The sequence below is a fragment of the Cyrtonyx montezumae genome, unplaced genomic scaffold (assembly GCF_038088225.1).
Source record: "Cyrtonyx montezumae isolate F1298 unplaced genomic scaffold, pur_monq_1.0 scaffold_0, whole genome shotgun sequence".
Lineage (NCBI taxonomy): Eukaryota > Metazoa > Chordata > Aves > Galliformes > Odontophoridae > Cyrtonyx > Cyrtonyx montezumae.
Genome location: NW_027071824.1, coordinates 24,993,153 through 25,020,840, shown reverse-complemented (window position 1 = coordinate 25,020,840; position 27,688 = coordinate 24,993,153). Strand labels below are relative to the sequence as shown.

The window sequence follows — 27,688 nt, the reverse complement described above, 5'->3', positions numbered from 1 at the left end:
ATAGGTAACAAAAAAACTAGGAAATCATCTCTATCCAGCTGTTAGGGATGACTCAACCCTGAGAGATGGCCATGGCTTTCTTTTGGGATCCTCAGCAGCTTCCAGGTGCACAGCAATGCAGCACTTAACATACACATCCTTAATTGCAGAGGTTTCTAAAGCAAGTCTAAGTTAAATGAGATTCCTTGGAATTTGGCAGCAGAGACCCAATTCTAACACAGATTGTGAGAGCTGTAAAACCTATGAAGTTGCATGGTTTATACTTTACTTGTCTCTTTACCGGGTTCAACTGCTTCATGCTCAAAAGTATTAGGATTCAGGAATTTTATATATATATAATATATTTATATTTTATATATATATATATATAATTTTTTTTCAGAACAATCTGCCTGGGAAATGAGCAGAGAATTGAAATGTTTGTTGCAGAGGGATCCCAAAGCTTTATACTTTGGATCTAGGTCCCATTTCAGCCCTAACTCAACACTGGGATGTAACAGTTCACTGTAGTGTTCCTGCATTCACCTCACCACAGGTTGACTGGGAACTATCATACAACTAGTTATTGTTCCATGTAACCAGCAATAAAACTACCTGTATGGATCACTACACATACCTATTAACAATAGGATGTGATTTAGGAGTCCTTGTCCTGCCATTTCAGATATGAAACAGCAATGAAGCAGAGCTACCACATCAAAAGCTGCTCTTGGGGTTAGGGATTGGGCAAAGTGGAGTGTGTCCAGGAGATTTCAGTTTTACCTACAAAAAAACAGCTGTGTCTGAGCTCTGCTGTTACAAATACAGTGTGCATACATATATGCATGGACATTACAATTAAGTGAGGCAACAGCATGCAGACTAGAAGTTTTACCTTTGAGTGACCCAGAATGGCTATAAGGGTGGGCAAGAGAAGATGGCAACCTGCTGGATAGCAACAAAACCTGCAGACAGTTAGATATTCATATAGTCCAGCTATGTTTTCCCACAAAAGCAGAGCTGGAGCAGCATGTAGCATTAAACTTCTCACAGCTTTTTTCCATAGTAACTGAAATCTTCTTTTTTTTCCTCCAACCCAAGCAAACCTTACTCCCCCAAACCTTGAGCAAGCTCCCTCTTAAGTGGTCAGGTCTCAGGTCTTACCAGCTACAGGAGGGAGATGCATCGCTTGTCTTGCAGTCACTCAGCAGTCATAAAAGCATATCAAGCCTGGGTGTACATTGTCTCACTTGCCCCTTCACCCTCACACTCCCATTTCCTCAGTCACAGGAGGAAAAAAAAAGAAACCAGTAACTTCATTAAAGCTGCATGTTTCACCTGTAGCAAGAGTATATTTCACTGAGGAAGTATCCCCTTTGCAAATTGAAAGTCAGCTAGTCAGGCACACAGTTCCTGAGAACAGAATAAAAATCAGTTAGTCCACTGCAAGCAAACATGTTCTTGGGTGTCTGGGGATTTCCTGAAAATCTCCCGCTCATCTTAGCACTGGAATAGGTAGAGAGCTAGGAAAAAAAAAAAAACCCAACAAAAAAAAAACCAAAAACAACCCATGATGAAAGTAGAAGGCAATCTATCTTTTACGCTAACTCCCCACATTCATCTGCCCCAAGGAAGAGCAGATCACTGCCCTATCATTTATCCAACAATTATTTATTATCCTTCTCTTGAAGATTTCAGATGGCTGAAGTCCCACCATCCCTCTGAAAAACAACAATGGTTCTTTTCCTTTCACTCCTCCAAAATCAGAGTTGTAGACCAGCTCTTACAAATGTGAAACACCAGATCTCTTCTGAAAACTTCTTGTGAACACGTACAAACTATCCAGACCTGGGAAGAAATCCTCTGGGTTGTAAACAGTACTGCCTATGTTTCAGGTATACTGACTGTAAACATGATATAGTATAACCATGTTTACCTGTACACAGCAATTAACTTGTGGCCACCATTACATAAAGCTCCCATATCTCATCTGAAGTGACAGATAAAGATTTTGCTTAGAATAAGAGTATCAAGCACCTATAGTTTTTCCTGTGTGACAGACTGTGTGTGTTTGTGCATATGCATATGATGGACAGTGCTGAATGTTTTTAACACTAAACTGCTGCATCCAGAGATTGGTAAATTAAATAATCATTCATTAGTTACCATAGCAATGCAGATGCAATCACAGCGAACAAAGGAGTGAGGCGGGGGGGAGAGAACAGGAACAAATTCTGACAGGAGCAGGGCCTAGCATTGATTTCTGTTAATACATTTTTATTTATTAAAATCCCCGGGCTGTTCCATATTCATTAATGCTTCACCTGCCTGCAAAGGGAACATGCAGATCTCTTGATACAGCCATAAAGGGCTGGAATAAATTGGTAGTAGTTCTATTGACTTTGGCAGAGAGGAGCTGGCTCTTGGCAGCTGGGGATCTGGCAGGAAGCACGTCCAATTCTCCTCAGCTTGTGCAGCAGCCGAGCACTGCCGCAGCCACTGCTACTTCTCAATTCCTTGCAGCAGCACTCTCCAGCAAACACGCACAGGCAGGGAGAAGCTGCCCTTCTCAAAGCCAGTTGGTGGCCTTAGCCATCTCACTGTCAACTAATTTCAGTAGCAGTTACACAGCTCAGCCTTAAGGATCTCATCAATAATCCCTCTGCCACTGCTAGGAGAAACGCTGCTAGGATTAAGCACCCCCACTCATGGGTGGTGCTGCACCCACCTACCCTGATCCCTGTGGCATTCAGGCATTGATGTCCTGCACCTGGGGAGCAACAGGAAGGATGGGCCTGCCCACCTCAGGGGGTAAATGTGCCCACAGTCAAATGCCTGATGATAATTCCAAATAACTGGCCTGCTGAAAGGCCTATTAAAAATTATTCTTCTTCATTTATTTCTGCATAGGTGTTTAGATAGAAGAGTAGCAGCAGACTATCCACACAGGAAAGCCAGCTGGGAACCACTGCCCTGCTGCCCCTGGTCATTTCCACTGCCTGACTCTGTTTCATACAAAACTGTTTGTGGCTATAAATGATTTTGAGGAGGGTATGCCTGCACAGATTCAAGATGCAGCAGCTAGAGGACAGGGTCTTCTACAAACAAGAGAAAACTGAGAGCAAGGTTAATCACTGGTGTTAAGTGGAATTGGAGCTGTGCCCTAACATGTCCTAATTATACATCAATGAGCATTTTGTTTTCCTCAGCCCACTAAGTGGTATCCAGCCCTGTTCCTCTGCCACACACCCCCCTGCTCTAGCTTGTGGCAGCAAGTAAAAGTATGTCTAGCCTCCACTTCTGCCCAGGTAATAAGCAAAGGGAAGTTGGCACTGAAGTAGATCAGAGCAAACCCTTTCCAAGGCCCAAGTTTGTTATTCTTTGGGTCTGACATTTGACCAAAACCAGTGTAAATCTCTAGAAAGGTGGGACCAGAGTCAGCTTTTGGCTAGCTACTCTCAACTAAATCTGTGCAGAATGGGTGGCCTATTGTGACTCTTTTCAGGAAGTCACATACATCTCCCATACACTGTATATATATTAAGTAGATGCTCCTAGAAAATGCATTAACATCTTAGAGGCAGAGGAGAAGGTAGGAAATTAGGACCAGAGGCCTGTCTGCACTCCATCCTTGCAGTACCAGAATGTTTCTGTCCAAAATGACCATCAGTGACCATTGCAGGAATTATAACCAGCCATCAGGGCCATGTATATGAAGCCAGGCATCCCCTCTCAGCACAATTAGGATACTCATGGAGAAATCAAGCACTTCCAAACAGCTATGAAACAGACAGCCAGATGGAGAGCCCTTTTATCACCTCTAGATCTGTGCTACAGAAAGAAAAGGCTGCACAAGCATAAAGGAGATCCCAAAACATGCAGTGGATACCAGTGACCTCACCATATCCACCAGACATCTGCCTGTATGCCCAAGGCTGGAGGAGCAGTACATGGTTTTGCTGCATGTTGGGAGTTCATTAGAATTGCTAAGGTTAACACAACACAGAAAGAGCATTTACAGCCAAATGGATTATAGTGACTGCTCCGGCAAACAACCCAAGCAACATATTGCAAATGGGCCTCCATCCCATGTTGCTATCACCTCATTTTCCCAGTGGGTTGAGTTGCTCTCTCTCTCTTTGGCCCCTGAAGGATATGATGCTTTCCAGTCGGGCTTTCTGCTCACAGCTGCTGGTCACACACAGGACAAATATGCTTGCTGTAATTTACTAGGTGCCCTCAGGTCTTTGTAGTTGTCTGGCACTCAGAGGAGACGTGATGTACTCTTGGCACAGTGCATACCTTGGTGTAGATTTCCCAGCCATGGAACTGAATGCAGATGAACATCAGTTGTTCAGCAACATGAGCCCAGTGTGGTGCTCCCTTCTCAGCACTGCCAGCCCAGGGAAGCAGAGCAGTGACAAAATCAAGGGACTCACCTCCACATCCCAAATGCAAGGGAGTATATGCTGATTTCCCCACTTTTTAGTCCAAGTTCATGTTCTCCTCCTTAGTGGACTTTTTATAGTTTTTGGGTGATCAAAGCCCATGACAAGATCATTTGTTGCAGAAAGCAGAGCAGCAAGCCATGGCTTTCATATATATTTTACCCAGCCTCAATAGCAAGGCCTGGGTGACATGAGTAATACAGATAAATCTCAGTGAAGTATCAGGTTCTTGCACTATTTATCAGGAGATGGGGGAGCCTGGGACTGCCAGTTGAGCAGCCATGATTCCAAGACGGTTCTGCTGGCATGGTGGCACCAGGCAGGCATGCCACAAAGAGAAGCCTTCCCAGTCAGACAAGTGTTCACTCACAATTTAGTGCCAGAAGGAGAATTTGGTACAGCTGGAAGTGCTAAGGAATACCATGCTTCTGCTGCAGATAGCCAGACTTGTCCACAAACAAAACTTGTGCAGAGACATTTGCTTTTCCCTCTGATGATATGTCCCCATATAAGAAAAATCTCTGCCTGGTGCAGAACTGCCTTTGAATGAGGCTCATGCCTGCAATCTCCTTAGGAGCTCTTTGAAAATCTGTCTTGAAGAATCCCCATTTCCCCAAAGGCAAGATAACAGTTGCCTTTTTTATAAAAGTTGTCTTATTATAAGTAGTCTTATTTATTGTCATAGACTCAGCATCTGTCCACATTTGTAATCTCTAAGGAGAGCTTGTATAATAAATGCAAGCATTTCACTTTGTAATTTTTTTTAATTTAATACTTTCAGTGGGGGCTTAAAAAGTATCATCTAATTTAACACAGAATCTTGAGATGAACAGAATAGAATAATACAAATTCAAATGTTTCTGAGGTTAACTTAGAGCCACTTAGTGGATTTCTATTTCTGGGCTTCAATTACAGTAACATAATTTGTAAAAAGCTGAACAGGTAATCAAATTGCAATCAGAAAATCTTCTTAAAAAAAAAAAAAGAGAGAGAGAGATACAGAGAGAAAAGATTTAAGCAATGAGCTACAGATATGAGAATAAAAGTAAATTCACTTCTACAGCACCATGGGAAAATCTAGATGTAATCAATGTAGGGGAAAATTTAATTAAAAGAGTGAGCAATGAGTGGGGGACAAAATTCAGGTATATAGGAAATCTTTGAGAAACACCCCTGTGAGAACACAGTAAGATCATTGTTATTCTGCTCGTACAGTTGAGTCATATCAGTTAGCAATCTATATACATGCATCACCCTGCTTACAGAAAAGAGAAAGTAAGGCTCATTTGCTCTCCCCACTCAAGTAACTCCCATCTGAGAGAGGTTAAAGGACCACAACAGCTTCATAGCATGTCAAATATTTTTGTGCCCATCCCCAGAATAGTAACTGGTTTGTCAGTTCTGCCTCATCTAAATTGCAGCTCCTTACTGCCCTGCCATATAATTTTGGTTGAAAACAACCTAGAAATCAAGCATAAATAATAATTACAAATGGGAGGGAGGAAGATAAGGGACAGCTAGCGTTTTCTGTAAGTAAAAACCAGCATTAAGCTCTCTGAAAAGAAAATCTATTCAGTAAGGCACATAATTCATTATTAAACACAATTTTGTAACTCATAAGAAACAGTAAGCTAATGTACACTACAAAGAGCAAATTATGTAAAACCGCACAAACAGTTATATACTCACTATAATCAAAAGAGTACACAGCTCCCTTAGAAAACACTTGGGGAATGTTAGCCACTGAAATACACTGTGAGGAAAATAAATGATACGATGAAAATGGAAAAGAGCATGTGGCTCAAAAAGTGTTACATTTGATTTGAAAAGCATGCAAAAAATCAAGCATAAAATCCTGAGAAATAAATTACTGAAATTCTTCACTGCCTGCTGCATTACATACTGCATTTACTTTGGCAGACTTCTTCTGCTGGATGCTGTGGAGCATGATGGGGCCAGACCTCAGCCAGCAGCAGATGCAGCCGTGCCGTGACCCAGCCAAGGCAGCAGTGCTGCCCAGGGCAACGCTGCGAGCAGGCTGAACGACAGCAGAAATAGCTCAACAGGAGTGGCATGCTAGCAGAAACCACAGGTATCTGGCAGGTTGCTCAGGTACCTCCAGAGATCTGGAAATGGCACCTTAATGGCCATGCTCCAAGCTCAGGCAAAGGTCAAACAAAAAACCTGAGCATTTCAAAGCTCCACCTGAGCAGAAAACAGTTTGTCAGGACAGTAAATATGTACTTCCTCTCTCACAGAAGTGAATGTGCAGGATGACTTCTAGGAGGCCAGTCAATTCTACCAACCCTAGGAGGATACTCAGCATGTGCTGCCCAGGGCATCACAAAAGCAAGTACAGCCAGCAGTCCCAAGCTGCTCTGCAGTGGACTTCTGTGGTCACTGCCCCAAACAGCTCTGATCCTCACTGTCACTCTTACAGTCTACTTACATCTCAGCACATGACTTACCTGCTCCATCACTGGTGTATCTCTGCTTTTAGCGAGGCACTCAGGCCCTGATGCAGCCCACAGACGTGGGAGGAAGAATCTGGGGTTGAGAACTACCTCTGTCCACACCAGACCTATTTTCCAGATAAATATAGGGTTGTCTGAAGAAAAGCTGCCAAGATTTTCAGATAACTTAAAAGAAAACAACAAACCCAACCCTGATTTCAGAGCAGCTTTATGGCTGGACACCTGTAACTTCAGTGCATTTACTGGGTCTCTGCACCTGTGCCCTTAAAACTGTGGAGTGCTCTCAGGAAGGGATGAGAGCTCAGAGAAACGCTGTGGGGAAACGTGCTAGGCAGCAAGAAAAATGTTGTCAGAAGGAGAGAGCAAAAGTAGAAAAGGAAAAATAATTCTCCCTAAGCTTTCAGTAAATTTAATGCTGTCCTTGTAACACAAGGAGGTAAAACACTTCAGCGGAGACGTAGTTGTCTAAGCTGACAGTGTTCCTTTAAAGTTCTTCATTATGATGCTAACAGCAGTCTCTTGTTTATGTTTTCCTGGCAGATATTTCCAACTTTCAAAAGGAAAATGAGAGAATTTGCAGAAAAGAGATGAAAAAGTCTCTCACTGATAGATGCAAGGAAGATGTTGTTCCGATTTGTTTAAACGGCCTTTATAAAATGTTCATTGCCTATCAACTGACACATTAATTATGGATAGAGGAGGCTCAGCAGGCAGCAGGCATGGCTGTTCTCAGTTTGACTAAGGGTGAGGAAATGTGCTGCCTTGTATCACCAAACGCAGAACGTGTCCAGCCCACAGGATGCTGTCCCAGATGCAAAATCATTCTGGAGAGGAAAAATTCCACATGAAAGGAGGACACTGGTATGAGACCTCTTCCTCCCTCTATCTTGCTTTCTCTGAGTAAATGTGTATGCTAAAGGGCTTCTACCTCTGCTGAAGCTGTGTATCACAGTGACATGCTTTTTAAAATCTGTACTCTTATCTCTAGGAAAATAAATGTGAAGAACAAGTTAAAAGCAGTCATAAAGAAATGAATAGAAAAGCCCTTAACAACTAGCAAGGATTCTGACACAAAGCAGAATAAATACATACATCATGCAAATGTAGACAGTACTTGCTGGAAGCCAGCAGGCTGCTAGCTGGAATTGTGGATTTGCTGGAAGAGCCGCAGTCAGGTTTTGCTTAAAACCAGACTGCAGATCAGTGCATCAGGGGTTAAACTGTGTGTTACAGAGACCTACTAGGATTTTAGGCCTAAAGAGGAAAAACTCATGGCACCGGCTATTTGCAAGAAATTTTGTCATCAAAGAGCATGGCAAATAGTTCAGTTGAATAAAATCTGAGGTGTGTTAGATGAGCAATGCATAATGCCCAAACCGAGATCTATTTTGAAAGGTCACTCTCAAAGACAGCACTGGGATGGTGTTTTTTCCAACCTAAAAATTCCTCCTACTGATTTTCTTCCCTTGAAAGAACTCACATGCCTACCACATTTCAAAGGAAACCGTCCATCTAGCAAAAGCTCTTGTTTTTCTGCAGTTGCTTTTCCCTGGATCTCAGTAGGGGAGCAGCTGCACACTTGAAATGTGTACACAGGAGGCCAGCACATTGCTCACCCAGTGTATAGTCAAAACCTCGGCAGGCAGGCAGGCAGGCAGGCAGGTCTTACTTCTAACAGAGCAACTGCAGGATAAGGGATTCAGAAGTGATAAACAAAGTCCTGCTGAAGAAAATGAAGACTTTTCCAGACACTGAAAGAAAGCAATCTGTAAGCAAGTGTGTAATTACTCACCATGGTTCCCACATGAACCCTACCTCACCCCCAAAATCTTACTATTTATTTTTCCTTTCTCTCTTTTCTTCTTCTTCTGCACAAACTGTGCTCTTGGCCCTCTGAGTAGATATATGAGATCAACTCTTGACCTACTTTTCTATTGTTACTCCTGCAGCTCTCATTAACAAACTTGGCAGAACCAAAAGGCCTGGGAGCAAGGCAGAGAAGTCCTCCAAAGAGCTGCATTAGTAAGCAAACCTTCCCCAGCCTCACCCTGTTTCTGCTGCAGTTTCTTTTTCAGGTCAGAAGCAAGATCACAGAGGAAGGAGCCTGAACTTCCTCATGAAGCAGAGACTGCAGAACCAAGCTCTTGAATTTAACCAAGCTAGCAGCTCATGGAGGACTCTGGAACAAACAAGGATATTCTGAACTCTCTGGGAAGAAACCAAACTCATTAATCCTACTTAAAGTCTCAGCTACATAAAATAGTCAAGGAGGGACTTACAGCTTTGAGCAGAAACCTCTGATTTGCTGTGCCAATCGTGGAAGATAAGAGCATGACAAAAAATATCAGTAATTGCAAAGATGCAAATATGCAGGTTGCTCCAAAAGTAATGATTCCTGTTTATTTCTATGGAAACTGCAACAGATACAAAGTATACGGTAACACTATTGGATAGAGAAATTCTTAGCTACACAACACTGCTTTTCAGCATAGTCAGCACCATTAACTGAGCGTTTTCACCAGTGACAAACAAGATCCTTCATCCCACGCTCCTGAAAATCTGTACCAGTGCAGAATTCAGTGCCACACCTTTGCTTTATGCCATTGTGTTGCACTGCCCCTCTGCTACCATCCATCACACAGAAACAACGTGTAACGTAATACTGGTGGGGAGATTCAACCTCTACTGCCATATCACCAACAATATAAAATAGAAGGCATTATTTTCAGAGCAGCCCTCGTACATTCAAGGATAAGGAAAAAGGACAACATGGTTAATCTGAATATTGCATTTGTCCAAAGATGGCAACAGAGAAAGTGTCAGCAAAAAAAATGAATAGCTTTGGTTTTCCTTCTGCTCAATTACTTTCTGCATCTGGTGGAACTTTGTTGCGTTTCACTCTTTCATATCCCAGCTGTTCTCCATCCCTGCAGGACAGCCCATTCAGCTGGTGCCCATGCACATACACAGCTTCCTCAGGGCTCCAGCAGGGCTATGCACCAGCAAAGAGGCACCCCATCAGCCAGCAGGCAGAATCTGGGGTACGATTAATGCTTCATCCATGCTGAAAAGGCCCTTTAGCAAGCCCAACCAACCTCTACCATTCCTAACTAATAAAGGGAAAAAATACCCTAGAAAACTGAAAAGAATTTTAACAAGTTGATTCAGAGCATGCTTTTTTTTTTTTAACAGGGTGTTATACCAGAAATGGAAATCTTTTGCTACTTAAAAAGCAGCTAGACATGGAGCATAACCAACAACACTTCTAACACAGGGGAAGCTTCAGTTGCAGATCTGGAGCTTTCCATTATCTCTAGCCTTCACACATCCCATTATAGCAACAGGGCTTCAGAAGGTGCAATCACTGGCATGATATAAGGGAAAGTTTTCAGTTGTCTGGGCAAAACTGGTGTTTCCAGCTTTCCTAGTGTTCTTGCTGGGCTACAACTCTGCTCTGTTCAGGAGAAGCTTTTTATTCAGGGCAGCACAGCGTGGTTTATTTTCTTCAGACAAACAAAGAAAATGTGAAAGTGGCCAGAATTACTGCTATAGAAACTAAAGTACATTTTTATCCTCATTAGGAGTAGCTTCATCAACACCGCTAGCTGCACTTGGGCCCCAGATTATACTAATCTGCATGTCAGCCCTGATCCAGGGGGAGAACCTCTCAGTGGTGCAAATTTTTTGGTCAGAAAAGTCTACTGTGATAATGTAGTCTCTTGAGAAGTGCTAGCAACATCCATTCATTTGCAGCTTCTTTCAAGTATACCAGCAGAGGAACCAATTAATTTTGTGAGGGCAGAATGCCACCTCTTGCCTACTGATGACTTCAGACCAGCAGCACCTGATACCAGCGATGGAGTCGCTTCACAATGCGACTCAGTACAATAGTGACCAAAGACCATGACCAGCATGCTTTCCCTCATCTGGCTTTGAGTATCTGCAAACTCTGTCCTTTCCTAGTCTGAAAAGGACATGCAGGCGTTGCTGAGCTGACAGCCTCACTTATTCAAGCTAATAGTGACTCCTTCTTGCCTGTGAGATTTCCAAGAGGTTTCCAGCAAGGCTTACCACAGCTATGCAAATACCCTGCCACCAATTATACTGATTATATATTCTCCAGATTGCAGATCAGATAAGATCACAGCACATTGTTTAAAGATCTGTTTTTTATATAACCAGAGATTGTGCCAAGCAGTGGTACTTTATAGGGCAGAGCCATTGTCTGTAAAAGAAATGACCCTCCACTGGAGTACTTCTTGTTGTGTACCTGGGAAACTACAGAACTAAATCAGTACAGTTGAACTATTAAGATTATTTTCCCAGGGGTGATACTTTTTCTTGAACAAAATTCTTTTGACTTACCCCCTCAGTCGTTTTTTCATAGAGTCTTTTACTTCACCTTGGTGCAGTTTGGAGTGTACATGTGGTCACTGAGAGCTCCCTGCTGATACCTCAGTGCTCCCCAAGGTTTTGGCACCCATTGGCTGCCTGCTCTTATTTGTACGCTCAGGGTTGAGCCAATCACCAGATTTGGAATCAGAAAGAAATTGTTTCAGACGAGCTCATCAGAGGATGTCATTTTTCATGACTCCCTCTACAGCACTTTGCGTGGTCTGGAAGCCTGTAAGCAACTGCAAACATCACTCAGCAAATCTGCTCATCAGAAGGACTTCAAAATGTCCAATAGCTCTGCCATACACCTCCTGCTGCATAACTGTTGTGGCACTTGTTCTCTTAGCAGAGGCTGTTGCGAGGAGCCTGGAAATATGATTTGCAGCATCATGGGGTGAGATGAGCTACAGTGCACAGGTGCATGCCTTCCTGCAGCCTTAGAGGATCTTAGGTGCTGCCCCTTGGCACCATATGTGGCTGATCCTCTGCTCCAAAATGACTGCCAGGGAGGGTGCACAGCTTTGCTGGCTTTGTGGATGCAAGTAAATACTACAAGTTCATGATATGTAGAGCTATTGGCTTTAGATTCATTTACAGTGTGAGGAGTGAAAGAAAGTCGTTTGAGGTGCAGTTCATCTCTGCGTTCAGTTTCCAGTTGATCAGATGAGTTCCACCTTCAATACCAATATCATATCAGGCTCTAGCCCTCAACCCCGGTGGCTACATGAACCATGTACTGGGCTTTGCTTCACTCCTCTTGCTGAGAAGACTCCTAGTATCAGCATAAGAAAAATCAAGCAACTGTTTGTCTGCCAACATTACCAAACAAAGACTTAAGTATTGAGATCAAGAACATTGCTCTCCATTTTAGACATTCAACCAAGCCTTGGTTTCCTATACAATCAGCAGACAAAAAGAGGCTGTCCCACCGCATCCAGGTACTGCTGTGCCCCTTCGTGTTGAGGTGCTGCATTCCAGCTGCACACAGGAAAACAAACCTTCTTCTGTCAGCCTATAAAAGCACAGGTGAGTTTTCAGAAAGTATTTAACCCTGTGCCTGTTTGCAACAGTACAGACAGCTTTCAGCAGAAGTGAGAAAGTATTGGGGGGAAGGAATCCTCCTCAGAGAATTTCCAGTGTTAAAGCCTTCATGAAAGATGTCATTATATAGAAATGAATGAATGCATTTGTCAGCCCCTGGGAGGTTTCAGAGTGCCTTCTATTTTTATCTTTTTTTATCCCTTGGAGGAACTGAGAACTAATATTTGCAATGCCTGACTGAGGATATTAATGTTTTCAAAAAGCTGCCATTCCTTCCAGGGAAGGAAACAGAGTAACCTGTTTGGATTTTTTCACTGGTTTGTCTCTTGAAATCAAATTTCTACAACTGTATTTCCAGTAAGATGTGCCTGCAGGACCATCCAAACCTTCTATTCTCCTCCATTTATCTGTTATTGAATCTTAACAAATCTGAATGATGTGTGAGCAGATAATACACGTCCAAAATACAAATCTTTCCCTTTTTTTCCCCATTCTTTCTGCAATGCTATGCTACATGCTATTGTTTAGCCTGGATTTACAGACAGCCCAGAGAGACCACAGGCTCATGTAAAATCAGGATATGTGTTTACTGAAGATAAAATGCTGAGACAAAAAAAGAAAACAACAATGAAAAGGATGTTTTCAAAACAGACTAATATCATGTCTAACTGTTATATCAGTACCAAACTCTCTGAGCATAATGATCTGCTTGGAGCAGAAACATTTCTATTTATAGTTAGCAAAGCGATAAATCATTAGTCCAGTTACTGCTACGTTCATGCCTCGTACAAGCAAATCTGAGAAGGCTCCTTGAAAAACCACCACCAACTCCTGCAAGAGTGGATGAGACTTCTCGATGAGACAGTAGTTGTTGTGTTTGATGAAGCAGATAAGTCGGTGCTGAGCACACACTATTACCTTGCCAGAGGCTAGGTCTGTTGTCAGAGCAGCAGCATTTCTGGCCTCCCTGGCCCCCAACTGCAAATGATCAGGAATGGAAATTGAAGCTAGAGATCCCATCAAAAGGAGATGGCAAACAGCTCACTGTGTGAGGTCATATTAAGGACCCTCCCTTTATAGAAGAAAAATTTCATATCTATTGTCGATCCTTACATTTTGAATTTCACCCTTCAGGACCAGAAGCCATTCCCAGTCAACTCACATGATCATTGTTTCAGGACTTAACAATAAGAATATGATGAGGTGCAGCAACCTCCAAGTGCCCTGCCACAGGAACAGGACAAGCTTGCATTTTCTAGAACTTTTTCTTCTTGATTATTTTCCTTGCAAAATTAAAATATGCAATTTAAAAGCAAATTTGCATTAGCATATTGAGGACAGTTTATTATTTATGAGATGGAAATCAGGATCTTGGATGACTGAACTCATTAAAGACCATTTGGTGTAGTTCCCATCTATTTCTTCCACGGAACCCACACAACAAATAATTCACAGAGTAATTAATGCCATGTCTTCCCAAACAATGCACGCTTCCGACAGGAACAGTTCAAATAGGAAATGCACGAAACTGCACTGAAATAGCAAAAAGCTTAAAATACACACCAGCAAAACAAGGAAATCATGTGTCAGGACAATCATGGCTGCTTTAACTGACCTATCTGAGCCACAGACATCCCAGAATTAGCTCAGAGAAAACCAGTGGAGTTAGACAAGGGGGAGTGCAGATGACCAGGCCTTGGCCCTGGCACAGCTCTCGCCTGCAACTGGAACAGGCAGCACTTTGTGCCCACGCAGACTACACGGGATAACAAGAGAGAAACAAGCCTCTATTCCTCCCCAGCAGTAGCCCACAGGACTATTTGCATAGCTGTGAATTAAATACTTTTCCAGTGTTGCTGCTATCCGCAAAACATTCCTAGAGGCACAGCTATGCTTTGCAAGGGAGTGTCACCCTGGGATCCCCCAGCCAGGGCCAGCCAAGAAACTGGTAGCGGGACAGCTGTGTCAGCACAAGCTATGCCTGGGCCAGCCCTCTGAGGAGGTGGGGAGATGATTAGCTCAGGCAGGCTGACACATTTTTGGAGCCTAGGAGCATGCATGGCAATGAAGTGAGCTACATGCATGCATCGTCTTCCCTGAGCTCTTTCCCATGTGCTGCAACACCCAGTCCTAACATAACGAGTATCTTCTGAGGGGTATTCACCCACCCAGCAGATCTGTGAAACACTGGGTAGGTTTTATAAAAAGAACTCTGGCACAGAGAAATGGGATCTTCCCAAGAAAACACATGGCAAAAGAGGAAAGCTGAAAGTAGATCTCTAGATTCCCATGTTTAGCACCCTAAAACACAGCGTATTTTTTCTCTCTAGTCAGTAGTGACATAACAGGGCAGGACTTTGCTTTGTACATACATTAAAGCTCCACATAACAGCTACCAATGTGGTGAGTACTGGTCAGTGAGTTAATGCTATCAGTAGGGCACCAGTGAGAAATACTACTGGTTTACTGTCTAGCTAAGTGTATGTACAGAAGCTTGAAGAGATGGAGCCAGTTGAGATCCCTGTTAACAAAGCTGTTAGCCGAGAAAATAACCTCATTTTTAGAGCTGAAATCCCACTGCCAAGCAAGTCAGGGACAGATGTTCATTAAAGAGCCACCTCTGACTTCTTTCTACCTTACTGAGCCACACGTTTGCCAGCATGTCTCCTTGGAAAACAGGAAGGGACATGAAGAATACGAGGGTAATTGGTTCTTCTTGTTGCCACCTCCACAAGCAGCTTCACACCTCCCGCTCACTAAGTGGGATGGGATATTCCTGTCTCCTTCCTAGCAGGCACAGTCCCTCGAGTATCACAGCCTGCAGAGAGGGAGATCTGGTCCAGCTCTGCAGCTCAGCTGTAACAACATCCTTGGCTCTTTTTCTTTTGCTGTCTCCAAAGAAGAGCTCCCAGAACAGACAAATTTATATTAATTTGATTTTAAAGGGAAAAGAGAAACAGCTTAGAGGTTGAGAATGTGCAGTACACAAAACAGCTGTACTGTAAATGCCTAAAAAAACATACTTTACAATGTTAATTATGGCAGATTAAACAATGAGTGTCATCAGTGTGATGTTACAATGCACACAGCACTAACTGTTTCCTACTCAAATATTTACAGACGACTCCAATTTTTTATTCTAATGAAATCTCATCTAGCTTTTGAATTGACTTTAGAAACCATCCTGAGGCTCACAAGAGCTTTCACCGTCAGAGGCTCTGTCAGATATCTGAACTGCAATTTGCTCCTAGTGGTTCCCAGCTTGAACTAGAAGAATGCTGTAAACATAGCTTTGTGGGAGGTGGTGAGCCCGAAAAATCATTGCCTACAGAAAGAACTCTAATACTGGAGAGGGGCTGAGGACTTACCCTTCTGTACAACACGAATTCTAAGGACCCCCACACCTGGAAGAAAAGTTTTGGTAGAGGTTTTTTCTGCTTTGCAAATGTATGCACACACAGCTGGGCAGTCATGATTAAGCTGTCCTCCTTGGATGGCCAAGCACCTGGAATCCTGTCGTCATTCAACACAAGTATGTGTGACAGGTACGGGCTGAAATTGTGAAGCCAAATAAAATAAGCCCATCTCTTTAAGAACTTTCCAAGAGCTTCCTAGCTATTGGACAGGGAAAATATTAACGTAAACTATAATACATTACTTAATGTTGAATGACAGCATGTGAACCCAGAGTGCTTCAATTAATACCAAGTGAGATTATGATGTTCATGTTTTATAACAAATAAGAGGAAAGGGTCATGGTAAAGCCTGCACGTGCTAATGACACCGGTTATTTAAGTACATTCATTTTGTACATTGCTGGGTGTTATGCAAGGAACATTCAATGGACTGAATCCTAAGGTTGATTCTTCACTATTGTTTAGTTTTAAGCAAAATGTCTATTGGCTTTAATAAGACGTTTGTTTAAATAAAGGAAATCACCTCAGGCATGACCCTTGTGGATATGTCTCATTGTCATGTTCAATATAGTAGTCTAAGCTCCTGTATTTGTGACATCCTGCTTCCTCTGGGCTTTCACGGCGTCATTCTCCCTCAAGTACTTGCCAGATTTTCAGATGTTTTCTCCAGCTATCTGCTTAGACCAAGTTTCCCCAAGGCTGAAAGAGAAGCTGAAGACTTCTCAGTAAAGAAGGAGAAGCTGTGTTTTGCCACAGTCTCATTAATTGTTGAAGAGATTTGGAACCAGAAGGCGAGTTGGTATGGGCTGCATTTCCAAGTTGGTTGTGAAAGCCACAGATTCACACGTGCCTTAAAGGCCAACCATTCTCCCAGCCCCAGTGTAATGAGGAAACAATCTGGCGTGCCTTCCCTGCTGACTTTGCAGAAGTAACTAAGCTGTGAGCCTTAACTCTTACCACTCTGGGAAAGTAAAACACAAAGGGCAGCAATGAAATCTTTAAAGAGACGGGAAACAAACTGGTGTTTGCCAAATGGAGAAGGGCCACATGACTAAGCCAATAATGTTTACTTTAACACTTCCCAAAGCCTGCTAAAGATAGTAAAGAATAAAAATAAGCATGAGAGCTATCAAACTGAAGTAAGAGTAATCAACAAGCATCTTTAAAGTAGCAACATAAGGGAGGTGATTTGGAGCTGTACATCCGAACAGGCTTTGTGCCAGCTTTTCTGGCCACTCAATATGAGGGATGTTTTATGGACAGGAGAGTACACCGTGGGAACTGGGGAGTGAACCCAGTATCCTCAATTTTAAGTAGATTCTGTAAAGCACCTATGCTAATAATACCATTACAGCTGTTCCCAGACTGTTCCATATAGCATCAGATCTAAGTCAGCACAACATTAAGGAGCATGAAGTAGAATTTGAATGTGGGAAACAGAAAGATCCCTGCAAACTCTGCTAAATATATGCAAACACACACAAATATAAATTTCTGAAGAGCATCAAACTTTACTCCTTCTGAAACATTTTCTAGATCATTCAAGAGAGAAATCTAAAATATTTCTGGGGAAAAAAATGCTTATGTAGTTTATAACTCTTCATTTTTCATAGCTTTCTGAGCAAAAACCAAAAGTTATCAAAAGCTGCACCCTTACTCCTGAATTTCTTCCTGTTTATCACCCTTTGACAAGTGGCTGACTCAACAGACAACTGAGAAAAGACTGAATAAATCTTCTCTGGGTGGTATTTTAAGTTGGAGTATTTTAAGAACTGCTATTACACTGCAGCTGAATATTCCAGCAGACTGTCTGACCTCTTTCTGAATCAGAGTGCCACCAGGATAAACATTTGCACAAATTCCAAGTGTAGCCCTACAGATTCTGCATAGAGAAGAGCTGTTTTATATCCAAGTGAACAACAGCTCTTTACTCCGGCATTTGATCTGTGCAAAGTGCAATCTTCAGAAATGACACCAGAATGGGTACTGTCATTGTAGATTCAGCATAAAACATGTTTTTTCAAGAGTTTATTTTAATAGTCATATTTCTTAACCCATAAACAGGTATACAACTGTACAGAGAGATCTCTTTGTGCAGCAAGATCAATAAATCTGAAATCTTACAAATGTTAAGGGCAAAAGGGGGGTATTTCAGAGCATTCAAAAGATTTGAACAGAAGTTGCTGAGCTGCTGCTAATGATACCAATTGTCTGGGTTGGAATTTTTTGAGAGGAAATGTTAGTACTTCAAAATTACAAATAAGGTCATTGAAAGACTTTACCAACTCAGCAAAATTTCTCACTCTTCCAGACACTCGAAAACCCAGACAAATTGATGTCTAGTCTGAGAGATTGCACTGAAAAGAAAGAGAGCTATTCAAAAAAGTTTACTGAATGTAACTCAGGTAGATCTTAACAAGTACCTGCTGTCCTTAGGGCAGTAGCAAGTAATGAAACTTGATTCCATAATCCTGCTTCTCTAAAGTATGCAAGGACTCGAAAGAGTTCCTCTGTGACATGCAATCTAAGTGTGTTATCACAAGTCTCCTTACAATGGTGTGTATCAAACCCCAGGACTACTGGAAAAAGAAAAGGCTTATTTTTTTCTCTAAGTTGCAACAACAATGAAATGTGGTTTTCTGTTTATTTTGAAATATGTTCTTGTGATCATAGCACTGAGTTAATAAAACACACCAATGGGAACAAACTTGAAATCTATATCTTTGTTTGACTGCGCATTCTGCTACTAATTCACACAGCGTACTCGCACCTGAAGTTTTCACAAATATTCAGTAATTTTATTTATATTGCATGTACAGAATGAAATACAGGAGTAAGGCTGATTGTTAGATTCATGTAGAACTGCACAGCAGCTGTTTGACCAGTGCTAAATACACCTCTTGCCCTCAACATATCTGTGGTCTTTTGTCATCCTTGCTTTCCTGAGAATGGCAATTAAACTGTCAAGCCCTCCTGGGATGGAAAAGGGCTGGAGGAAAAGGAAACTGAAGGAAAACAGACAACTGATGACAGGAGACGAATGTGCCACAGACATGGGCTGGCCATTTGTTTCATCTGTCACAGTGCCAGTACCGTGGGAATACGTGACCACTAGAAGTGTTGATGGCAAATGACTTGCCTTAGTCCTTAGACTCACTTGCTCAGAATGGAGGTAGTAGAGAAATTGCAAAGAATTTAATTATTTACTACTGAAGCCCTGGCCACAGTTCAGATCAACTCCTTAACTGTCTTCCCAAAACAGCTAATGAAAGACATCCTTTAAATAACAGTGATCAAGGGAGTCGATCAGCAGTAGTGTTCTTTATTCATTTATCTCTGTTTCCTGCTTCTTTAAAAAAGTGCTTGTGATTTGGTAGAGGAAGGCAAGTGAGGGGAAAAAAAGGCGAAAATAAAATGAATGAAGGGAGAGCAGACTGGTTTTACTTTCAGGTATTGTGCAGCTGGTGAATGGTGAGGGCATACTGTGACCTTAACTGAACATTAGGATACATTTTTTGAGCGCGCTTAGTAACTGAACAAAATAATTCTCTTCCCAGCTCAGCACGTATTTCTTGAGCCTCTGTGCCGAGCCCACCGTGGAGAGGAGCCCGGCCCGGACTACAATACCCAGGATCGTTTGCAAAGATGCGTTGCCGGGGCAACGGCCAGCCCGCCTCCTCGGGGCGCTCCGACCACCCTCCCGCGGCGTGGGCAAAAATAACCCCAGTGAATTCTCGCGAGAGAGACACGCGGGGCCGCGATGTCGGCGGCGGCGGGCAGCGACGAGACGCTGTTCGCGTTGGAGGTGCTGGTGGAGGCGGTGCGGGTGGCGGCGCCGGGCCCCGCGCTGCGTCCGGCCGTGGCGCTGCAACTGCTCGGCTTCCCCGCCCTCCTGCTGCGCCCCGCCGCCGCCGCCCCTCCGCTCCGGCCCGGCCGGGCCTTCCCCTTCGGCCGCGGCAAGCGCTGTCTCTTCCGCTGGCGCCGCGGCTCGCTCTGCGCCGCGCTCCGCCGCCAGCCGCTCCGCGCCCTGCTGCTGGCGCTGCCCGCCGGCCTCGCTCCGGAGCCCCCTCGCCTCCTCGGCAGCTGCAGCATCTCGCTGGCCCCCACCGCCGCCGAGGTGCTGCAGCCGCCCGGGGAGCCTGTCCGCTGGGGACGCCGCGGCCGCTTCCCGCTCTGTGACGCTGCGGGCTGCGCGGTCGGGGAGCTGGTGCTGGGTTTCCGCCTCAGCAGCCTGGAGGCCGGGGAGGAGTCGGGCCCCGACGCGCCACACCGCGCCTTTCCTGCGCCGGAGGACGAGGAGGAGGAGGAGGATGATGAAGAAGAGCAAGGCGACGAGAACGGCAACGTCATCTGCCCTCCAGTGCTGTATTACAGCCGTGAGCCGGCTGAGCCTCGTCTGCCGCCAGCAGCAGCCGTGGGGCATCGGGAGCGTGTTGTGGTACAAAACCCACAGGACCAAAGCACGGTGCAGAGCCCCCCACGCCCCAGTGCTGGGCCCTCCTTGCTACACCCCAGCAGCCGCCAGCAACTTCACAGCACCCTGGGTCAGCTGCCGCTGCTCAGTGCCTTGCTGGCAGAGCTGTCAGTGCTTACCGGCTCTCTTACACCTGCTGCTGTCCATCCCCATCTGGCTTGGCTCTACCAGGCCGCTGGGGACTGTGACATGGGTCCACGGCCATCCAGCCATTCCCCTGCCCTCAAAACTGCAGAGGTGCCAGCGAGGTCCAGTGAGAACAGTGGAGCTACCAGCTCTCAATTTAAGCAAGGCCAGCAGCAGAATACCTTACCAGGGCCTTCTCAGGCTAGGAAAAGATCTAAGAAAGCTGCACCCCACGGAGAGACAGAATCTGAAAGAAACTGCAAAACTAAGGAAAAAATACCTCCCAGAAAGAAACTGTTGTATGGGCTGACAAATACACTGAGGCTACGGCTGCAGCAAACCAATCCTGATAAGCTGATACTGCTTGAAAGGAGGGAACAGTACAGAAAAAAGCAAGTGGAGGTGTTGAAGGTGCGAAGCCTTTTATCCAAAGGAAAGCTGATCAAAAATGCTGGAGAGCAGCATGTGGTTTCTCACAGGCAGTGTAGCAAGGGAGACCATTCAAAGCAGAGTGGTCAGATTGATGAAACTTCATTAAAAAGCAGTGCTCTCAAAGAGTACTTTTCCAGTACAGATGTTTCCCCTGACCTACAGACGCAGGCTGCTGAAAGTCTGTTGAGGAACAATGAGTTTGCAAGCAAGGAACATCCATGCAAAGCAACAGCAGCCTCTTTACTGGAGAAAAGTATACTACAATCTGCTCTCAAAGAAAATGATTTGAAAGTTCATCTCCCAGCAGCTTTAACATCAGATCCTAATGCAAAGAGAAGTAATGATAATGATGAAGCAATACACTTAATCCATCATAAAATCATGGAGCATGATTCTACTTCTGTTGCAAGTGATCAGAAACGAAGCCCCAGCAGAACTGTTGAAAAAAGCTCTGAATTCATATACTCAGATGACTTTGTTGCTAGTCCTGACAACATAGCTTATTCAGAAGATTTCACCAGTGTGGAGTGTACAGACAGAGATTTGGAAGCTCTTGATAGCAGTCCTGAACCTCTCTGGCTTGAAAGCCCAAACCAGTCTTGGTGTGGTACAGAGCTGGAATCCAGCAAGTCCAGAGTTTCAAAAGCAAGTGGAAGACCTGAAAGTATGTCAGACCTTCTGCCAGTGCCTTCATCTTCATCACCGGTCTCCTCTTTGAAGAGAAACCATGGCTTGAAAAACAGCAAAGGAACTAGTGGTGAATCTGTTGATGTACTTAATGACACTTCTCACTGGACAGGATTATTAGATGAAGAGCAGGAAGCCCACCAGGTTGATAAGGAAGAGAACAAAGTAGATCACCTTATTAAACAAGCATCTGTACTGAGAAGGGAACAAGTTAGCTCTGATACTGATCAGAATATAGGGAAAGGACAGACCTCTGCAGAAAAAAATCAGTCAGTAACTCAAGAGTGTTCCTACTTACCATGTAACTTGTCTGATCTTGAACTTAGTGATGTGGAAAACAGTAGGTCAGGCAAAGATGATGATGGTTTGCCAGACCTCCATGCTCCTAATCAATATAAAGACATCAGTGAACTCGTAATAAGCAATCTTCCGGGATACACGGTGTAATTGTAAATTGTCACTGTTTGGATTGAAATATGGTATTTAAATTATTTTTGTAAAGTTTGTTAGGTTGAGCTACAGCTAATACAATTAAGGCTATATCATGCATATTTAATACCTTGCTGAATTTACATCGGAGTTTTTCAGATGAATTTCTAGAATCTCAAAGTGGATCTTGATCATTATCTAAAAGATGACTTCAGTATCAGTATCCTAACACAAAAATAATCCAATTGGCACAGGAAATATAATTTACAATAAAAAGCAGAAATGAAAACAGAAGCAGGAAATGCAGTACTCAGAGAACTTGCCCAAGGTAAGAATAGGAGTGTGTTACAGAAACAGCCAAGTACAAAATGCATTCTTAACTGAACTTGAAATTTTTATCCCTCGTGAAAATAGTTCCATGCTTCATTACAAACAGTTACTTAAAACATACAGTCACAGCCAGCAACAGCACATACTTCTATCAACTAATCTGTCTAATAGGGCATTTTTGTCATTGTTCTGTCACTAAATATACAGACCAGAACTAGATGAGCTCTGTTCCATTATTGTAGGTTGAAGTTTCTCATTTAAGTTAGATTTTCATGATTTATTGTAAAATAGCTTAAGAATTATTGATGACTATAAATCTATATAATCTGGGAGAGCTTTAAGGAGTTGGAGAATGTTACTTGACCTTGAAGAGTAAGAGTGTGCAAAGAGAAGGAAAAAGTGCAGTAAATTTTCCATGCTTCACAACTCTGTGATTGCATTCTCTGATAGTGGGGAAGGGGCAGGAGGGGCAGGACCCACAGTCAAGAAACTGAACAAAAGAATTCATTACATCTTGATTTAAAGATTTCAAGATAGTGAGGAATTTGCTGTGTGTCCTTTTCTGTTCCATTGGCTGAACTCCTACATGTCACATCCCCTTTTCTGTGAAAATGCTTGAACTACCATCTAACATTTCTTTTTGGTTTCTTACTTAATTTCTATGACTTGCAGTTTGATCACTGGACTTGTATCTTCTCTTCTATTTTACTAATGAGGTTGTCAGTTGTTTTGGTTTTGTTGTTTTGGGGTTTTTTTGTTTGTTTGTTTGTTTTTTTGAGTCTTTCATATGTCTGCTACAGATTTCAGAGATTGTCTTTAACTTGAATCTAAAGAGAGCTCAGAATTACTGCCTTAGCTTTTATGTCTCTTTTGTCCTCCCTTTCTACTCTTAGACTAGTCCATTTCTTTTACCAACCTTACATTCCTAACTCACTCATCATTTACAACATTTATCCTCAAGACTATTAAAGACTTTCCAACTTCCCTTTTCCCTGTAATTTACAATGACTTTTTCCGTTTCTGTTCCTCTGTAATATGGCAATGAGTACTCCATGTTCTTATTACAAGAATCTGTGATTACACTTCAATATCTTTGAAAGATTTTTTATTCTATCCCATGTGTTTATTTTGTGGGAATGACAATATCTTCTTTATTTAAATTACTAACATCTGTGAGGATTATTCAAGTACTTAGTGTGGACTTCTGAGGAGAATACTACTGCTATTTTTAATCTAAAGGTAAACAGCTGAAAATATCCATGCATCAAAGGAATCTCTAGACAGAACAGTTCTGAAATGTTGTTTAGGGTGCCTCTCCTTCATCAGCTTCAATTCCAGACAAAAGTATTTCTTTTAATGCCACAGACCTCTAATACATGTGAACTCTGACTGTCACTTACACATGGCAGTAATACTGATTTTATTGATGGAATAAGTTTTGTGCAGTTTCCATGTCATTGAAATATAATGATGCCCAACCACTTTTACTGCCTGGCAATATATATGATCTGCTAACACTAAGAATCCAAGGTTTGAAGGTCATTACTTAAGAAAAGTTCATTTTAAAAAGATTTCTTAGCCCCAGTTTGACTGAAATTCAAGAGCAAATTTCCACTCCTTCTTCTACTCCCTAACACATCTTCATTTTTCAATTTCCAGTAGTAAATATGGTAAGGATATTTCATTGGTTTAAGTAACGAAACTCCACAATCCCCTTTCAGCTAATTTTATCTGGGATAACATTTTTAAAGTTTACTGTATAACAACATTCATAATTTAATCAGGACAATGATAAAAACGTCAGAAAATGTGCACTAAGAAGACAGCAGGAGACATGACACGAGAACAGGAGGTCAACATAAATAATGCTAACATGTTTTGGGCTTGTGTCTTTTCAGGTAGAGGCTCAAGTTAGTTATTGTTGCGCAGAAAATTTCCTACCCTCAGGGATAATGATCTTTTCAGATATTACCTATATTGTTATGAGAATAAACAACATTTTATTTAATATTCAAACAACATCCCCCAGTCAACAAAAATGGGAAGGATCTTCACATCACTGATTTATCTCTGAAAACTCAGCTCATAAACCAAGAAGTACCTGCTAATGGCAAAAAGGTTCTGTATCTCAACCACTCAACCCAGCAGGGTAAAACAGAGGCATTATCTATTAGTATAAGATGTGAAGATAAAAAAGCTAGCAACAAATTCCCTTTTGTACAAATCCTGTGATCATCTGTGCTCAGCTATATTATGTTATCCAGACGATTTATTCATTGTAACTTGCATCCTGTATTCCTATGACCAAGTTGTTAACATCAGAAGTTTAATAAGATTTCTCTGCCTTAATGGAGGTACTCAACCAAATTCTTCATAAAGACATCATTTCTAAACTGTAGGGGCTAAATTGCACAGACTCTGATTGTGCACAGGACATGACAATATTCTGGGAAAGGAAAATAATAAGGAAAATAAAGGAAAATAATAGTAGCATATCCTCTGTGGAACAATACCAATAAAGCTGTGGTGTCCGAGTGAAATTGTGGAAGAAAAGAGAAATGCTGGTACTCTGATAGTACTGCACTACTTCTATGCCCTAACAGGCCCGATCTAGTCCTAAAATGTCCCTACATTGAAAAGCAGCTCATTAGAAAAGGAGAAGATAGATGAAGAAGCAAACCCTACCCCTTCTGCATGCCCAGACTTTGATTTGAAAATTCAGCTTTTTGAACGAGAACAGCTAATTCTTTTACACACATTCAATCCCTGGTTATTTGTCAGAATTCCTGGAAAAATTATTAATTTGTACTCATTACAGGATGTGCCCCTGTCCACTGGGAGATGTACATAAAGACAAGCTGGTTTCTTAGAGCCCCCAGCTGTCTGCTTGTAAGAGCTTTCAATAGTTATTGAATGCTGAGCAATCCACATAAGCAGACGGTCTCTGTTACAGATGTGCTTGACGGAGACAATGGCTAGTCACAGTGTAAAGTGGGACAAAACCAAAATATTTACCAATTTCCTACTTTCCCGTAGCCCTCAGATTTTGTATGCAACTGTATTTTGATTGAATTTGCTATAGTTTTCATTTTGGCCTCACAGACCGTGAGTATTAAGTAATGAACTATAGTTACCTCAGATTTTATAGTTTTTTGTTACACTTGGCTATAGCAAAATTAAAATGTTAAAATTAATTACCTACCTTTATTATATCTTATTAGTAATGAAAGCCATCTAGTATCTTACTATTGACTTGCTAATATAGCAACTGATCTTTCTCCAAGTGTGTACCATATTCTGGGGATGTATTCTGCAACACTCTTTTATGTTGGGAAGAGGGTATATAGGTGTTCAGAACTTGCTTAAGGTAAGGGTAGTTAAATCAGCTAAAATAAAATTGAACTTCTTGTTTCACCACAGTTCCCAAACTGAGAAATAAACTCGTAGATGTACACATTCATGTCTCTCAAAATGTATGACCCTATAGCAATAGTTTGCTATGTCTGGCTTTTAAACATATATTTCAGCATACTATTTAATCAAATTTAGATAGCTAGCATGATATAACTGATGGTGAGATGGGAATAGCAAGATACCAAATAGCGACAATTTAGGTTCTTTGTTGTTTGTGGCATTTTTTAAAACCTACATAAAGTCTTCCTGCTGTAGAGCAGTTCTGGTCATTCTTACTACTCAGTCTTCTTAAAAAGTGTTCCTAAGCAAAAAGGGCAGAAGTCTTAGCCAAAGAGTTTCTTCCCCTTCAGTTTTTATTCCTCTGCTCTCAGCATCCTGATTATATGATAGAGTTTCTTTTCTGTTTGTGATTTTGCTGGTTATAATTTGTAATCCATTCATTTCGGAACTCTTTTTCCTCAGTTTCCTGAGACTGTATCCAGCTTTGGTAGCGGTGCAGGTTTTTATTTATTTATTTATTTATTTATTTATTTTTAACAGAGTTACTAATGCTTGCTGCTTTCATGTTCTGTGACCCAGTACTTTATGATATCTGCTGCTTCAATTAATTTTGTTCCTTTTTGTGTAAGTGCTGCTCAGAGTCAAATGCTAGTCCTCATCTGGAAATCTTTGGGACTCTGCTTTCATTTTCCCAAGATTGGTCACCAGTAGTTATTTTACTGTTTATTAAGCTTTGATTGTCTAGAAATAAGGAAAGTCATTGAATCTTATCTTCCCATTTTTAAAAGGTTTTGTTGATTTTAAATGTAGGCCCTGTGAAATATAACACTGCTCATTCAGAGCTGCAGGATGACCATCCAGAACACCGTAGTTGAACATTTACCCATGGTTATCGGACATTGGGTTTCTCTATCTCTCCCAAACAATTCTATCTTTTAACCTCTTTTAAATTTTCCATATTACAGAATAACCTTATTTCAGATAGCTGAGGCCATCCCTGTGAGAACATATGCGGACTGTAATTCAGCATTGATTTTGAGCTAATGGCAATCACATCTGCTCTAGCTGATGTTCGTTGCCAGCTAGCTGCTTGCACTTTCCATCCTCCCTTTTAATCCAGTATACTACTAGATTTTAATTTCCAGTTTGTTCACATTCAGATTCTTTCCTCATTTAAGCTCCTTTTATGTACACAGTTCTATTACGCTGAAGTCACCCAAACGACTTTCAGCTTCACTGCCTTTTTCGTGTTTGGCATTGACATTCACTTATATTAAATGGTATTTGTTTGAGGGAGGGTTGAAGGGGGCTGGGATGCTTCTATGATTTCACCAAATCCCTTAAAAATCTTACATGAATTTTGTATTGCAGTTTAATGTAAACCTCCCTTAACAGGACAGCTTGTGTCTTCCCAGAAAAGCATAGTCATTGTTCTCTATTGGTTTCTAGAGGATGAATTTGAATGTCTCATGCTGTAGAAACTGCCATTAATCTTTAGATCTGCAGAGACCTCTTCAAGTGACTCATTTACTAGCTGGTCCAAATAACATGACTTGGCCAAGGAAATGTTTAAAGAATATCTGAGATACACATTACTCCTCACTAAATTAAAACCTAAAGATTAATTCAGATACAGTTAATTACAAAAATACCTTGAAAGTTATATTTTAAAAAAATTGTCTATTATATTTATTCTTATCACAGACAATTTTCAAATATTTCTGTTGACAGCCTAGTAGACATCCCTTATACTTTGCAGTATCAGAGTTAAATCACCTAGGAATGCGTCCCTTTGTATCCATTAACAGAAGGTAGGTAACAAGTTTTCAAAAGAAAGTGAAAGTATTTACATGGTCGAATCTGCAGAAATTCCATGGGAATTAGTCACCTCCAAAAGGGCCTCAGAATGGAAATCCATGCTGAGGGCTCTAACAGTATTATCTCTTGGAATGCAAAACTGTTTTTGAAAGAAGATAACTCATGCTTCAGCAAATATTGTCAGAGCCATTTGGAAAATTCAGCAGTATCGTGACTGTAAGAAAC

At 42.0% G+C, this 27,688-nt stretch overlaps 1 protein-coding gene across 1 annotated transcript in view; it reads left to right on the top strand.

Moving 5' to 3' along the window:
- MAP10 (microtubule associated protein 10) overlaps positions 1 to 22,358 on the top strand; it is a 68,180-nt gene extending 45,822 nt beyond the window's left edge. Inside the window, 2 exon segments of the mRNA XM_065735836.1 lie at positions 19,331 to 19,436; positions 19,438 to 22,358. Of these exon segments, the coding sequence (XP_065591908.1) occupies positions 19,331 to 19,436; positions 19,438 to 21,919 (2,588 nt within the window). The 3' untranslated portion in view covers positions 21,920 to 22,358.
- The last annotated feature ends 5,330 nt before the right edge of the window (positions 22,359 to 27,688 follow it).